The sequence below is a fragment of the Chiroxiphia lanceolata genome, chromosome 2 (assembly GCF_009829145.1).
Source record: "Chiroxiphia lanceolata isolate bChiLan1 chromosome 2, bChiLan1.pri, whole genome shotgun sequence".
Taxonomy (NCBI): Eukaryota; Metazoa; Chordata; class Aves; order Passeriformes; family Pipridae; genus Chiroxiphia; species Chiroxiphia lanceolata.
The window spans coordinates 394597-409951 of NC_045638.1; the positions used below are offsets into that span (position 1 = coordinate 394597).

Here is a 15355-nt window from a genome sequence, read left to right on the forward strand (position 1 = left end):
GCTCTGCCTGTGCTGGGGGAGGTCTGGGCTCTCAGATCAGGGATCCTGGTGTGGGTTTTTCCTGTCTCTGTCTCCTGTAAGTCAAGGGATGGGCTTTGGATGGTGTGTTGGGATTGAGGCATTTTTGGGGAGACGTGGAGCTCGTGTGCTGGGGGCTGGTGGGGGCTGGACCCTCTGCTGCAGGGATGGGACAGGCTTTGGTGGCATTTCCTTATGCCAAGCAGCTCTTCTTTCCCTTCCTTTCTCCTTCTCCCTGCCCTGTTTGCTGCTCCCCTGTGTTGATTCCTCAATCACATTTGCTCTTGTTCAAGTGGTTTAGAACACAGGTTATAAAAATAACCAGAGTGTATCCAAAGAAAACCTGGAGAGCTGTGCCCAGGGCTATTTCTGTGTTTGCCTGGAGCACCTGGAGCTGCACTTAAACCCACAGAACATCCCACTGGACACAGCCCAGCATGGGGAGGGGGGGGCTGCAACCACAGCCTTTGAACTGGGCATTAATTCCCGAGGGGGAAACACTCATTTCTGGGGGAGGGTGCTGTGCCCAGGCACTGTGGTCGAGCACTCCTGTCCTCGCCATCCCAGGCCCCGGGGGTTAACTGGAGGTGAATCCTTCACTGCTAAACCTTGGAAAGTGATGGGTTTGGACTTGTGGCACCTGAGCAGGACGTGCCTCAGCAGAGCCTTTGGAAGCTCCGTGATGCATCATCCTGCAGGGTGGGAGCGGGGCTGGTTCTGCTCCATCTCCCGACTGAAGCGCTCCCGTCACGGAGGGAACCGTGACGCTGCTGCGGCTCCTCCGTGGTGCCCGTGTGCGTCACCCGCCCCTGTGCCAGGAGCCACGGCTGTGCCCTGTCCCTGTGCCAGAGCCGCTCACTCCATGGGCTGCAGGGAGCAGGATGCTGGAGAGGCAGCCTCTGGAAAGGGGCTGACTGCTGGAGGCAGGAGGTTGGATGAAATCCGTGGTGTTTGCTGAGACACCGCTGTCGGTGGGAGGTTGGGCTCGACGCTCTTGGAGGTCTCTTCCAACCTCCAGCATTCCAGGATCCGGCTGCTCTCTGAGCTCAGTGCCCTCCCGGTGCTGTGGGAGCGGAACCAGGGCAGGATTTGATCCCGATATTCCTGTGCTGGGAACCCCCAAGCCCTGTCCTGGATCACAGCCCCGGGAGGTGCACAACGACCTGCCTTGTCCCAGCACACCCTCCCTGCAGCCCGTCCTTCCCACCGAGTTCCTGGGACACACGACCTGCAGCTCTCCCTGCAGCTCTCCCTGCAGCTCTCCCTGCTTTGATAGAACACTTCCTAAAGGAGCTTTTGCCTCCAGGACTGGAAGGACTGTGCAGTTGAATTAACCCTGTCAGGTGTGCAGGGTCACTGAGCAGGACTCACATCTGTGAGTGGCGGCTTCGGGCTGGGCAAGGGAGGGAGAGCAGTTGTGAGAATACTTGGAAAAGCCTGCCAGGAAACAGGCCCTGTTCTTCCCCAGCTCGGCTGGAAGCCACAGTGGATTGCACAGCCTTGGGAATGAAACTCATCTCGAGGAATTGCCATTCTGAGAGGTGCAGGAACTGTGTTTTGGCAGCAAACCGTGGCCTCCTGTGGAGGAGGAGGAGGAGCAGGGCCGGCTGGGCAGCACTGGGAGTGCTGGGCACCTCCTGCTCATTCCCTTCCCTGCTGGGCCCAGGAACGTGGAGCAATGCTCAGCTGGATCACAGAGGGGATTTTAATTGAATTTCTTGTTAGATTATTTATTTACTCCTTTGCACAGCAGCTCTCTGCAAGCCCCCAGTGCCCCTGGGGTGGTCCCTTCCAACAGGAGCGGGGCAGGTGGAGCTGGAGGGAGCTGGGCCTTTCCTTGGGGGGCAGGGATACACCTACCCATGTGGGAAGTCCAAGGCAGCAATCCCCCTGTCTGCACTTTCCTCTCAGGAGGGGATGGAGCAGTAAATGTGTGATGGAGGAGCCTCCTGACGTCACTTAATCTGGGATGCCTTGATGATCTTGGAGCAGAACCTCATCCCAAAGGGTGGAAGAAGGGAAAGGAATTTGCTTTTCTGTTGCCTGCACAGTTTCTTGTGGGCTGCCTGGGTATGTTGGTACTGTGATTCCAGGTGAGGGCTCTTCCCTTCTCCTCCTCCAGGCATGGGAAGGATCTCTGGTGACAACTCAGGGGAGCTGCATTATCCTTCAGAGAGTTGTAGTTCATGATCTGCCCAGTTTTTGGTGAGGGAAGGGAAAGCAAAAGGCTCTCCTGGTGTAATTCCGTGTAGATTTGGCCTTGGCAGGAGCTGCCCAGGGAGGTTTGGAGTGCCCAGCCCTGGAGGTGTCCCAGGAAGGCCTGGCCGTGGCACTCAGTGCTCTGGGCTGGGGGACAAGGCGGGGATGGGGCACAGGGGGGATCCGTGGGCTGGGAGGGCTTTTCCAACCCCAGAGACTCTGGGATTCCATGATTTGTTAGTTTAAAGGCTGTTTCTGTGAGCAGGGGGTTGAAAAGCAGCTGTTTTCCCCGAGGTTATCCCTGTGCTCCTGGAAATCCTGCTGCTGGTCCTGCTGGAGCTGCGCTGGTGGCTCCTGTCCCACGGTGGCTCTCCAGGGTCAGTGCCAGGCTTGGACACCTTCAGCTGCTGGACTGTGCCCAGCCTGGCATTCTGCTTCTCAGAGCCCTAATTACACACACCAATTAGTGTAGAAAAAGCTGTTTCCTTCATTAATTAGCCTTGCTTTCAATCCAGAGAAGGGGAAATGAACTTTTGGGCAGGTGGAGCCAGCGGGAGAGCTGTGGCTCTTCCTGGGCAGCTCTGGGATTCCCACTGGAACTGCCTCTTTGGGAACTGGGGGGGCTCATTTTCCTGGGTGTCTGGCTGGCTGGAGCCCTGCTGTGGATACCTGCAGGGGCAGTGTTGGAACCTGCTGGAAACGGGACACTGGATGTTACCTGATGTCAGGTGAAGGTCTGGGAATCCCCCCAGCCTCAGGACCTGCTGCTTCCCCCTCCTGCCCTCAGGCCTTTATTTGCTGCTGGAATTTGGGGATGTTTCGTGTTCCTGAGCCATCTGCTCCCCTCCTGTGGCTGATCCAAGTGGGGCTCTCTGGAACACTTTAATTTTCCCTTGCCCTCCTTTCACCCAGTCCCTGCAGTCCTGCCTCACTTGTTTCCTGGCACCTCCATGGCTCTGGCAGGGCAGTTTTAGGAGCTGATGCTGGAGACTCTTTGGTGATGCCATTCATTGCTCCATCACTCCTGCAGCACACGGGAGCCTTGAGCAGCTCCTGCCTCAAACTGAGCCTCTGCCAGGGCCTCCCTGCCCTCCCAGCCAGGAATTCCTTCCCAATATCCCATCTCTCCCTGCCCTCTGGCAGTGGAAGCCATTCCCTGTGTGCTGTCCCTCCATCCCTTGTCCCCAGTCCCTCTCCAGCTCTCCTGGAGCCCCTTTAGGCCCTGGAAGGGGCTCCAGGGTCTCTGCAATAATAATTACAGCACTGTGAATGATAAGGGTGCAAGGCAGGACTGTGCCCAGCTGATATATTTATTTTCCCTGGCAGGGCAGGCTGAAGTCCCCAGCCCTGCTCGGTGTCAGACCCTCAGAGCAGCAGAAGGAAATCCTTGGGGAACCACACGAATTTCTGCCCCTGAATTGTCCCTGTTTGTTTTCTCCCCGTGAAACAGTACCGGGATGTTTGTTTGTTTGGATTATGGGCCTATTTTTAAGTAACCTATTTTTTCCCCTTTGGAAAAAGTATTAACTCGCTGCATGTCATGGACATCTGTGGAGTCTGACTTTGGGAACCACCAAGTGCTCCTTGGAAGTCTCTCACCAGCCTGAGTTGTTGCCCCTTTGGTAAAAATGTACATATTTTTCTTTATGTGTGTACACATTGCTGAGCTTTGCTGGAAGGGATGTTTTCAGGACCCACAGAGGCAAATCCAGCCCTTCCTGGGAAGTGCACTTTATCCCACCCAGGAGCTCTGCATCCCCTCACTTCCACCAGCCCTTCACCTCCTGTGGGGTTTGGGAATCCCTGTGCCCAGCAGTGCTCAGTGAGAGCAGCAGCCGTGCCCCTGGAAGGGAGGGTGTTTGGAGGACACAACACACACGTTCTGCAGGAAAAGCTGCTGGTTTTGCAGCCCCGTGTTTGTTTTTCCCCGAAGGATGGAGTTTTGAGGTCAGTCCCTCCAGGTTTGGAGCTCTGGGGCCTGAAATTCGGCCCTTCTGGGAGGACAGGAACACAATAAACAGGAGAACTTGAGGAATGTTCCTCTCCGAGTTCCAAAGGAACAGCTTGCTGGTTGGAACAGCCTGCCCCTTCCCAGGCAAGGGAGGCTTTGGATTGCAGGGAAGGGAGGAATAATTCGGGATCAAAGCTGCTCAGCAGTGCATTTGTTTAGATCTGTAAGAGTGCCAGGACATAATTAATGTGTGAGTAAGCCAAGGGGAAAGAAAGTTGTTTTTTAACTTGATACAGAAGGATGGGGGATAAAACCTAAATTTTTAGGGGAGAGAACCAATTCTGGAAACATCCCTTTCCAAACAGCTGCTGTTGTTAACGCTGCCCAGTGGGTTTGTTCCTCCTGCTTTGCAGCTGGGAGGCAAAAATTCAAGTCTGGCGTCTTGTGCTGGTCAGGGAGGAGCTCCAGGACTTCAGGTGAGGTGTGGATGGACACCTGCAGGCCAGGCAGCCCCTGGAAGCAGCGTTCCCTCAGTCCTGTGTGTGATGGCTTTTCCCACCTGCCGGGGCCGTGGGTGAGCTCCAAGGGTCGGGAGGAAGGAAGGGATCCCATCCCAGGCTGTACAGGTCCTCTTGGAGCCTTCCAGCTTTCTCCTCTGCTTGGCATTCCTGGAGCTGGATGCGGGTCTGGCCTGTCAGCAGCAGGATTAGGCTTGTGGGAAGTGAAAAGAAATAAATCAGGAATGAGGTGTTATGGGAAAATGGCTAATGGAAGAGCTGAGCACTTTGGAAGGGAGGCAGTGGCTCGATGTTCCTGGGATTTCATGATGTGTCTGCTCTGGAAACTGCAAAATAAGGAGGAGATTTGGTTTTTTCTTTCTTTTAAAACCTGTGGAAAGGATCAGTGAAGGACTTGTCCATGCCTGTGCTTTTAGCTGTGGGGTGTGTGGACCCTGAGGACTCTGCACGGGGGGCTCAGGTCGGTTCATCCCAGGGGCAATCCCAGCACAAACAGCAGCTGGTGACCCTCCAGAGGGATTTGGGGTGTTGGATCGTGCCCAGCACTGCCAGAGCAGCCCCATCTCTGCTCTGTGGCTCATGCCCAGGGTCTCAGAGGGTTAAAAAGCCCCCCTGATGCCCTGGGCTGGCTTTGGCTGTGGGCATCCGAGAGGGGGGAGCTGGGACCCTCTGCCACAGGGCTGGGAAGGGGAAGAGATTCCTGAGCCTCCCTCGGGGATGGCAGATGGAAGTGGCACCCCTGCAGCCTGGGCTGCTGTGGGGAGAGTGTTTCATTAAGCTCTGTCCTGGGGGCCCTCTGGATAAAGGAGGAGACACTTGGGGAAGTGAGGAAGCTACCCTGGAGATGCTGCTGGTTTTGTGGGAGTGGTGACAGCAGCACTCCAGGCAGAGGGGCCTCTTGTGGGGCAGTGCTGGGGGCTGTCCTGGTCCCACCCCAGGGCTGTCCTTGTCTCATCCCAAGTGCTGGCCTGGCCCGGGGTCCTGCTGCTCTCAGAGGTTTCTGGTGGACCCGCTGTTTCCTGGAGATTTGCACTCTGTGTTTTGTAGATAAACGGCTTTTCCTGTCCCTCATTTCGTTTGCTGCACCATTAACAAAAAAAGGCTGGAAAGGGATATTTGGGGGCACTCAGTGCTGCTCTCCCACTCTGCAGGATGACCCCTGGGGTTTTCCTCACAGCTTTTGGGGTGAGAAGTGGGAGGTGGGGGATTGCTGATGACTTTTCCTCCCATCTCTTTTATTTTTCTTCTTGGGAAAGGGGAAAAAAAATGTTTCACGTATCAAAGGGTGAGGCTCAGCCGTTGGAGTTTGTCATCTGGGAGCTGTAATGGGAATGTCTGGCATTCCTGTGCCATCCCTGAGATGGATATCTTCAAAGGGCTCTGGGATGGAGCGTTGCTGTCTGTGTCACCCCTCCCTTCCCGCGGGCTGTCCTGGGTGTGATGCCCCTTTGGCAGTGATGAGTGGCATTGTCTGTGTCCCCTCTGGAGCTCCAGGTGCAGGAGCTCTGGCTGGGATGGAGCTCCAGGCAGGACAGAGCTCCAGGGCTGCTCCTGCTGGCCAGAGCCCCTGGCTTTGGAGAACTTGTCCAACGGGTTTGTTTTTCATCCCGGGGCTATTTTCAGCCTCTCAGCCTAACGAGGTGAAATGGCTGGGATGCTTTCCCGCTCCCTGGGACTGTGCTGGGAGGAGGTGTCCTGCTGTCCCCCACCTCTCCTTTGGCTCTGTGCTGTGTTTGTGCCACTCAGGGCTCTGGAAGAACAATTTGGGCTCTGCACAGGCACCCTGGGCACAGGGAGCCCCAAATCCCAGCGTCGTGATGGCCCTGGTGCCCTCCCTTGGGAACATGGGGAGGATCCAGCACCCTGGGCTCTGTGTGGGAGAAGTCCCAGGAAATCCAGGGAACAGCACAGCCTGGCTGTGCCTGGGGGGTTTGGGCTGTGCTGCTCCTGGCTCCTGCCAAGAGCATCTGGACCAGGGTGGAGGTTGTCAGAGATGCAGGAAAAGGGGACATTTCACCCCAGCTCATCCTTATTCCCATTGAAAAGGTGTAATTGGTTCATTCTCCTGATTCCTTTGGGAGAAACTCCAACTGCTGTTCACTCAGGAGCAGCGATTTTTAAACCAAACCCAACTCCTGCTCCTTGGATCAAGCCCAGAGAGGACCTGTGAGCAAAGGTGGCTTCTCCAGTGTGTGCCAAACACCTGCACTGGGAATGTTGCTTCCAGCTCCTCGGGGTTCCTCTGGTATATTTAACCTCGTGGTGCCGCAGGATGTGGAAGCGCCAGTCTTCCTGTTCCAAAGGCAGGATTAAAGTGCAGGGATCTCATTGCTGGGCAGGAAGTCACCTGGCAGAGCAGGGCACTGAGGCCCTCCCAAAGGTCAGCGTGGTGGCCCGGCCTGTGGCACATCCATCATTCCTGGGCACGGCTGTGCCAGGATAGGGGGGGTTCATGGGGAGGGTTCACCGACCCGCTCCGGCTTGGGATGTAAATTTAGCCCCTGGATGTGTATCTGCTCGTGGGCTGGGCCAGAGTCCTCCCACAGCTCCAGAAACGGGTCCAGGTGGAGCAGCAGCGAGTGGGATCCGTGCCGGGATTGGTCACCGCTGGGATCGGTCACCGCCGGGATCGGTCACTGTTGGGATCGGTCACTGTTGGGATCGGTCACTGTTGGGATCGGTCACTGTTGGGATCGGTCACTGCCGGGATCGGTCACTGCCGGGATCGGTCACTGCCGGGATCGGTCACTCCTGGGATCGGTCACCGCCGGGATCGGTCACTCCCGGGATCGGTCACTCCCGGGATCGGTCACTCCCGGGATCGGTCACTGTTGGGATCGGTCACTGCCGGGATCGGTCACTGCCGGGATCGGTCACTCCTGGGATCGGTCACCGCCGGGATCGGTCACCGCCGGGATCAGTCACTGCTGGGATCGGTCACTCCTGGGATTGGTCACCGTTGGGATCGGTCACTCCCGGGATCGGTCACTCCCGGGATCGGTCACCGCCGGGATCGGTCACCGCCGGGATCGGTCACCTCTGGGATCGGTCACCTCTGGGATCGGTCACTGTTGGGATCGGTCACTGTTGGGATCGGTCACTGTTGGGATCGGTCACTCCTGGGATCGGTCACTCCCGGGATCGGTCACTCCTGGGATCGGTCACCGCCGGGATCGGTCACCGCCGGGATCGGTCACCGCCGGGATCGGTCACTCCCGGGATCGGTCACTCCCGGGATCGGTCACTCCCGGGATCGGTCACCTCTGGGATCGGTCACCTCTGGGATCGGTCACCTCTGGGATCGGTCACCGCCGGGATCGGTCACCGCCGGGATCGGTCACCGTTGGGATCGGTCACTCCCGGGATCGGTCACCTCTGGGATCGGTCACCTCTGGGATCGGTCACTCCCGGGATCGGTCACTCCCGGGATCGGTCACTCCCGGGATCGGTCACTGCTGGGATCGGTCACTGCTGGGATCGGTCACTGCTGGGATCGGTCACTGTTGGGATCGGTCACTGCTGGGATTGGTCACCGCCGGGATCCGGCACCGCCAGGATTGGGCACCTCGGACCTGCCGTGTCTGTGGAGCAGGGACGGGATCAGGGATTCGGGGTTTGAACCTCAGGAGCCGAAAAGGGGCATCTGTGAGAGTTCAGCAAATCAACACATCCCAGCCACAGCCAGGGCCCCGAAATCCCTGCTCCTGGCTGATCCCACGGCGTGGGCAGCAGGGCACGGGGGGACTGTGCCCCCTGAGTCAGGCCCCAGCTGCAGAGCTGCCTCCAGCCCTGGGCTCCAGCAGCAGAAGGACGTGGAGCTGCTGGAGCAAGGCTGGACAATGATACTGGAGGTCTTCTCCAACCTAAAATGACTTTGTGGCTGAATTCCTCTGGGATGACCCAATCCCTAAGGAAGGTTTGCTCAGCTGTGGCAAACCAGGTTGGAACTGCACGTGCACTGATGGGGTTTCCTGGGTTACCTGGCTGCACCAGGACACAGCTGTCCTGTGGAGTGAGGGAATTTGTGTTGGAAGGAAGGAGGGGAAAGGTTTTACTGTTCAGTAGAGGCTTTGTGTGAGTGTTGGTAGAAATACACGTGAAGGCTTTGGAGCAGAAGGTGAGAAAGGGCTGGTTTTCGTGGAGGGGATCATGGAATCGTTAAGGTTGGAAAAGCCCTGGGAGACCATCAAGTCCAAGCATTCCCTCTCTGCTGACATGTCCCCAAGTGCCACATCCTGTTAAATCCCTCCAGGGATGGGACTCCATCCCTGCCCTGGGCAGCCTATGCCACTTATAAGTGGTTTGGACAAGAATTTTTAAGGAACTGCAAAGAAGTTCCCTGTTTTGCAGCAGAGGAGGGAGAACTCCCAGCTCCTTTTCCCCTTTATGCTGCTGCTGGAAGGAATGTTTCCTCCTGGAGGGTTAGAGTCTATAGAGTGGGGGTTTTTCCTAGTTAATGAGGTGTTAAGAAAGATCCAGAGGAGTGTGGAGTTCCTGCCTCACCTGTGTGTTTGTGTTAGGATTTGGCAGGGAATTTCCCTGGTAGCTGGAGTTATCCCTTTACAAACACAATCCCTTAACCTGCCTGTGGCCGGTGCTGAACGCTGAGTCAGCACAGCAGGACAGAGATAACCCAGGATTTTACACACTCATGGGCTTTTCTCAGTCCAACGTGCCCAAGTGTTGCTGCTCAGGTCCTGGTGCTGCTGTTCCTCCAGTCCTGGAAGAGCTGCAGAGAATCACCACCAAATAACGAGTGTAAAAACCCCGGTTTGGGTGACAGTCGAGCTCTGTGAAGCTCCAGCCAGGGTGATTGGGTTGGCTGGTGCCTCCAGCCCAGCTGCTGGCTCTGCTGCTGGGCTCTGGGAGGTGAGGGCTTTAGGAGGGGTTTATCTGTGGCCTAATGATGGCTAAACTTAGCTCGGAGGGGCGGAAATGCTGCAGAGGTGACACTTCTGCTCTGGGGAAGGAAGCGCTGCCAGTGCAGCCAAGGCAGGGGCTGGGGCTGTGCTGGGCTGGAGCCTCGGCAGGGAGAAACACAGCTTCCTTTTTTTGGCTTTTGGGGTTTTTCTCAGATCAGCTGATGGAGCCTGAAAATATAAAACTGAAAAAATAATGTGAATTTTTTTCCCACAAACTCTTTTTTTTTTTTTTTTTTTTTCACTCTCTGAGCGAAGTTGCCAAAACGCTTGGCAAGTGGAGCTTCCCAGTTCCAGCCCCAGCCAGGTGAGCTGGGGGTGGAATGAGATGGTTTTATCCATGTCTGCCTCAAGAAGAGACCAGATGCAGGTTTTTTTAGGGTTTAGCTTTTAAGCTGTCAATGACAACAATATTCTGTTGGTCTCTTCTTTTTTGTGCAGTAATGAGAATACTTTTCATTTTAATTTGCATGCTGAAAGCTGCTATTTTCTCCAGTTTGGTGGTTTATCTCATGCAGAGAGTCCTGGACCCTCCTACATGTGTTTTGGAATAAGAATTTTTTCAAATAAGGCCATTTTCTGTGGTTTGGAAGCACATCACTGAAGGAGCCTCAGCTCCACTGGAAGCTGTGCTGGTCTGTAATGAACCTGCACATAACCCAAGGGGGCTGTTTTCCACTGCAGGCCATGGGCACTTCCATTGATTCCCATGTTGGTCCCAAACCCTCCCAGGCTGCTGTTGGATCCAATCTGAACTTTCCATCCCGTGGTGTGTGTGTTCCATGCTCTGGGTGCTTTGCTGAGGGGCTCTGAGCTCCAAAGGCAGCTCCTTGGAGGCAGTGCTGTTCCAAGGGCACTGCTCTAACACACCATGTTCCCAGTACAGCATTCCCAGCCCTCGGGTGGGAGGAGGATCCAGGGTGGAGATGAGCAGTGGGGTCCCGCTGCCCTGAGCCCCCCACTGTGGCATCGAGCCCCCAGTGACCTCACACAGCTCCTCCAGGTGTGATTTGGGGTCCAGGGCCCTGCACAGGTGTGAGGGGAGGGAGAGCCACCCCTGTGATCCCAGCCCAGAGACAGAGCTCTGCTGGAGCTGCTCCATGTCCTGAGCTCAGGGCTCAGCCTGTGCTGGGCTCCCACCCTCCTACCTGAGCCCTGACCCTGCCTGCAGGATTTATGGAGTGCTGGGGAAGGAGCCTGAGGAATTTATTTGTTTGCCCTCGGTGTGCTGCCCCGAGCACTCTCTGTGCCGTGGAGACCTGCCCGGGCCCGGCACAGAGCTGGGCCCTTCCCAAACCCGCCTCTGCCGCTCCCTTCCCGGGTCCGAGGTGATTTATCCTTCCCATTGAAACTCTGGGGGGCCTTTTCTTACCCACTGGGTCGCTGTGGAAAGGATCAGTTTGTTCAGCTCAAGTAACAACGGGGTCAAACCCAACCCTCCGTGTGGCTCCGTGCCCGCGGTGCCTTTGGATGGCGCGTTCCCTCCTTGGGCACTTGGGAATAACGAGGGGACACGGATCACGGAGCCCTGTGGGCAGAGCTGGCTGGGAGGGCAGGAGCTGGGCATTCCAGGGGCTGTGAGGCAGGGTCAAAGAGCACCTGGAACCCACAGCCACGGGGGACACTTTGCCCAGGGGCAGGAAAAGGGGCAGGTGTGTGGTACAAGGGACAGAGGGCAGGGTTAGATTAGGAATCCTGGGGAAGGAATCTCTCCCTGTGAGGGTGGAGAGGCCCTGGCCCAGGTTGCCCAGAGAAGCTGTGGCTGCCCCTGGATCCCTGGAAGTGTCCAATTCCAGGTTGGACGGGGCTTGGAGCAACCTGGGCTGCTGGAAGGTGTCCCTGTCCATGGCAGGGGGTGGAATGGGATGAGCTTTGAGGTCCCTCCCAACCCAAACCTTCTGGGATCCCATGGTTGGGTTGTTGCAATCTGACTCCCAGTGACTGGGATTTGGAAAACTGTCCCTTTCCTGCCTTAACTTCCCCCAAAGTGTGTGCTGTGTGCTCAGCACTGCAGGAGCTCTGGGAACAGTGTGATCCCGACCCTGCAGGGCCCCTCCTGCTGCCTGGGGGGAGGAAGCACCAGCTCAATCCTGGCTTTAAAATGATGGGGCAAAGGTGAGCTGCTGTTCTGGGGGAACCCCCAAATGTGGTCCAATCTATGAGGATTTTCAGCAGGTTCTTCACTTGTGGTTCCTGGGTGCTTTGGGCAGGCTCAGGAGTGTTGAGCAGGGGCAGTGGAGCAGCAGCTGGAGCTGGGCTAAGGAAAGGTTGGGGGCTCCTTCCTGGGGTTTGTGCTGACACAGCCTTGGTGTAAAACGCTGTCCCCAGCAGGGACTGTGGCACTGCAGAGCTCTGCCCTGTGTCCAGGGAGCACCTTGTCCAAGGAGTTCCCAGCTTGCCCTTTAAAGCCTTTTCATCACTGCAAAGAGCCTTGACGATTTTGGGAATTCTGCCTTCGGGGAAGGAGCTGAGGTGGTTTGGGATCACTCTGAAATCCCTGCTGTTCCCAAAGCACGAATGCCCTCTGATCCTCAGGGAAGCCAGGTGTGGGAGTGGCCCCTCCATGTGGGTTTTTCAGGCTAAGGGTGAGGTTTCAGGAGCTGCTGGGCTGATGGAATCACAGCCTGTCATCACTGGAAAATCTTCCCTCCTTGACAGGACAAGAGGAAACGGCCTGAGGCTGTGCCAGGGGAGGCTCAGGTTGGACAGGAGGAGGAATTTCCTGCTGGAAAGGGTGGTGAGGCCTTGGCAGGGGCTGCCCAGGGAGGTTTGGAGTGCCCAGCCCTGGAGGTGTCCCAGGAAGGCCTGGCCGTGGCACTCAGTGCTCTGGGCTGGGGGACAAGGTGGGGATGGGGCACAGGGGGGATCCATGGGCTGGGAGGGCTTTTCCAACCCCAGTGACTCTGGGATTCTCTCGTGATTTTGGCAGCACCAGCTCCTGCACCCCCAGGTTTCATGGCCTAGAGGTGGCACCTCCTGTGATGTGTCACCTCCTGCTGCCCCAGCACTGCCAGGACCCCTCTGGGATGAGGAGCCCCAGAGTTTCAGTGCTGCTGAGTCAGCATCTGTTCTGGAAAGTTCCTCTTTCCCTGGTCAGCTCCAGACCAGTCACTTCAGGGGAGGTGTTACTGGTCCCAGGGGTGACTGTCCCCACTCTCTCCTCCCAGAGGAGCCTTTCCATCCCCAGTGTAGCAGAGCAGAGACACCCAGAGTAACCACTGCTCACAGTGAGTCATTGCAAGACTTTCTTCTTCCATTTCTTTTTTAGTAACAACCTTTTGCAGGGAAGGGAGGCGGCGGCGTGGAAAGGGAGCTGCACATGGGGTGTTCCTGTGGCTGAGCCTGGGGAAGTGGAGGGATAACGGGGTGGCTGGGAGGGGTTTTTGTTCCTGAAGAGGTCCAGCTGATGGTGGCAGGCTGTTGTCGAGGTCAGACGATGAAGGTGTGTTTTCCCACGTGGCATTTTCCAGCTGGCTCTGCCCGTGGATGCCATAGGGATGGGCAGCATCTGGCCTTGGCAGGACCTTGTCCTCTTGGAATTGTGTCCTTCAATGGGATGGAAGGGCTTTCCTGGGAGGGCCACAGGCTGGCTGCAGCAGGGCCATGATCCCACGGGATGGGGGTTTGGGAGCAGCAGGTTGTTCCTTGTCACTGCAGGAACAGCAGAGAGCAGAGCAGGTGCCATGGCCAGGGCTGTTGTCACCCTGTTTCCTGCTCTCCAGGGTTTCTGTGGCAGTGGGAATCATCAATTCTTGGGGAGCCACATGAGGGGTAAATAAGGCTGAAATTGGGAGAAGCTGTCCTGGTACAGCAGCTGGGGAATGGGGTTGCTTTGCTGGATTAATTATGAAGCAGCACAGCTGGGAAGGGACCACGGGGAGTGCTTGGAGCCTGGGCTGGTGGGGAGGAGGAGGAAGAGGCCAGGCAATGCAGGGAAGAGTCCTTCTGGATGTCCACGTTGGAGCTCTGGAGCTCTTCCTGGGGTGCTGGGCTCCCTCAGCCAGCCTTAAGGCTGAGAAGATGAATCAGAGCCAGGCTGTGAGCCTGGCCTTTGGATCAGCTCTGTGCTTTCCATCCTGGCCTCCAGCACAGCAAGGACATGGAGCTGCTGGAGAGAGGCCAGAGGAGGCCACGGAGCTGCTCCCAGGGCTGGAGCCCCTCTGACATGGAGCCAGGCTGGGAGAGCTGGAGGGGTTCACCTGGAGAAGAGAAGGCTCCAGGGAGAGCTGAGAGCCCCTTGCAGGGCCTAAAGGGGCTCCAGGAGAGCTGGAGAGGGACTGGGGACAAGGGATGGAGGGACAGGACACAGGGAATGGCTTCCACTGCCAGAGGGCAGGGAGAGATGGGATATTGGGAAGGAGTTGTTGGCTGGGAGGGTGGGGAGGCCCTGGCACAGCTTGGGCAGAGAAGCTGTGGCTGCCCCTGGAGCCCTGGAAGTGTCCAAGGCCGGGTTGGAGCAACGTGGGCTGGTGGAAGGTGTCCCTGCCCATGGCAGGGGGTGGCACTGGATGAGTTTTAAGATCCCTCCCAACCCAATCCCTTCTGATATTCCATGATTTGTCAATAACTACTGCATGCAAGTAGTATTTATTCCTCTGCCACCTGGTGAGAGCTACCAATATTTCTGCTTCTGTTCCTTGAGCTGTTCCTGCCCCTGGTGTTTTTCCTGGGTGTATCCCTGAGTTCCAGGTGGGCACTGGCAGTCCCTGGCTCTGGACAGGAACAGCTCGCGTGGCTCGGGGATGAGGGGATGGAACAGCAGAAACCTCGTGGGTTTGTCTTTGATTTCTTCTGAGCTTTCTTTGGAGTCTCCAGTTTTTCAGGCAGGGATGACTCACTCGTCCATTATGTGGTTTCCTGACTTTTAGCAATTTCTCTCTCAGTTAAAAGCTCCCAGTGATGTGTTTGGCACCCCGGGGTGCGGCGCCGTGGGCTGGGGCAGCGCTGACTCACGGCTGTCAGGGGGACTCACATCGGCCCTGATTCCTTCCCACCCCTCACTGGGGGTCTGGCAAAGCACCTCAGACAGAATCTGGGGCTGCCCCTGGATCCCTGGAAGTGTCCAAGGCCAGGTTGGACGGGGCTTGGAGCACCCTGGGCTGGTGGAAGGTGTCCCTGCCCATGGCAGGGGTGGCACTGGATGAGCTTTGAGGTCTTTCCCAATCCAAACCGTTGTGGGATTCTGGGAAAACCACTCTAAGGCTGGTTTGGGCAGTGGGATGATCTTCCTGTCTCTTTGCAGAGCAGAAGGGCTGATCCTGGGTCCTTGAGCAGCAGGGTGTTGCCATGGGGTCATCCTGGACTCCTGCAGTGCAGAGACCACAGGTCCTGGTGCACAGCCCTGCCCGTGCCCCCCAACTGCCCCCAGCACTGGGTGGGGTCTGCACAGCATTCCCAAAACAGGGAATATCAGAGTCCTACGGTGGTTTGGGTTGGGAGGGACCCTAAAGCCCATCCAGTGCCACCCCTGCCATGGGCAGGGACACCTTCCACCAGCCCAGGTTGCTCCAAGCCCCGTCCAACCTGGCCTTGGACACTTCCAGGGATCCAGGGGCAGCCACAGCTTCTCTGGGCAACCTGTTCCAGGGCCTCCCCACCCTCCCAGCCAGGAATTCCTTCCCAATATCTAATCTCAGTCTCTCCTCTCTCAGTTTAGAGCCATTCCCATGCCCCACCACTGTCTGCCCCTGTAAAAAGTCCCTCTCCCGTGGTTTTTGGGTGGCCTTGGCCGTGGGTGCAGTTCAATTCTG

General features: G+C 57.0%; 1 protein-coding gene across 7 annotated transcripts in view; it reads left to right on the forward strand.

The window, feature by feature from the left end:
- Positions 1-15355, forward strand: part of STIM1 (stromal interaction molecule 1) — a 68376-nt gene that overhangs the window by 3599 nt on the left and 49422 nt on the right. For 2 of the 7 annotated variants that reach the window (XM_032680102.1, XM_032680096.1), the window contains exons 1-2: positions 1315-2088; positions 2483-2594. The exons of 1 other annotated variant lie outside the window; for it this stretch is intronic. In XM_032680102.1, the coding sequence (XP_032535993.1) occupies positions 1996-2088; positions 2483-2594 (205 nt within the window). In that variant the 5' untranslated portion in view covers positions 1315-1995. Of the gene's footprint in view, positions 1-1314; positions 2089-2482; positions 2595-15355 lie in introns of those variants that run through there. 4 more of the 7 variants (XM_032680098.1, XM_032680100.1, XM_032680097.1 and 1 more) reach the window with 4 other exon arrangements.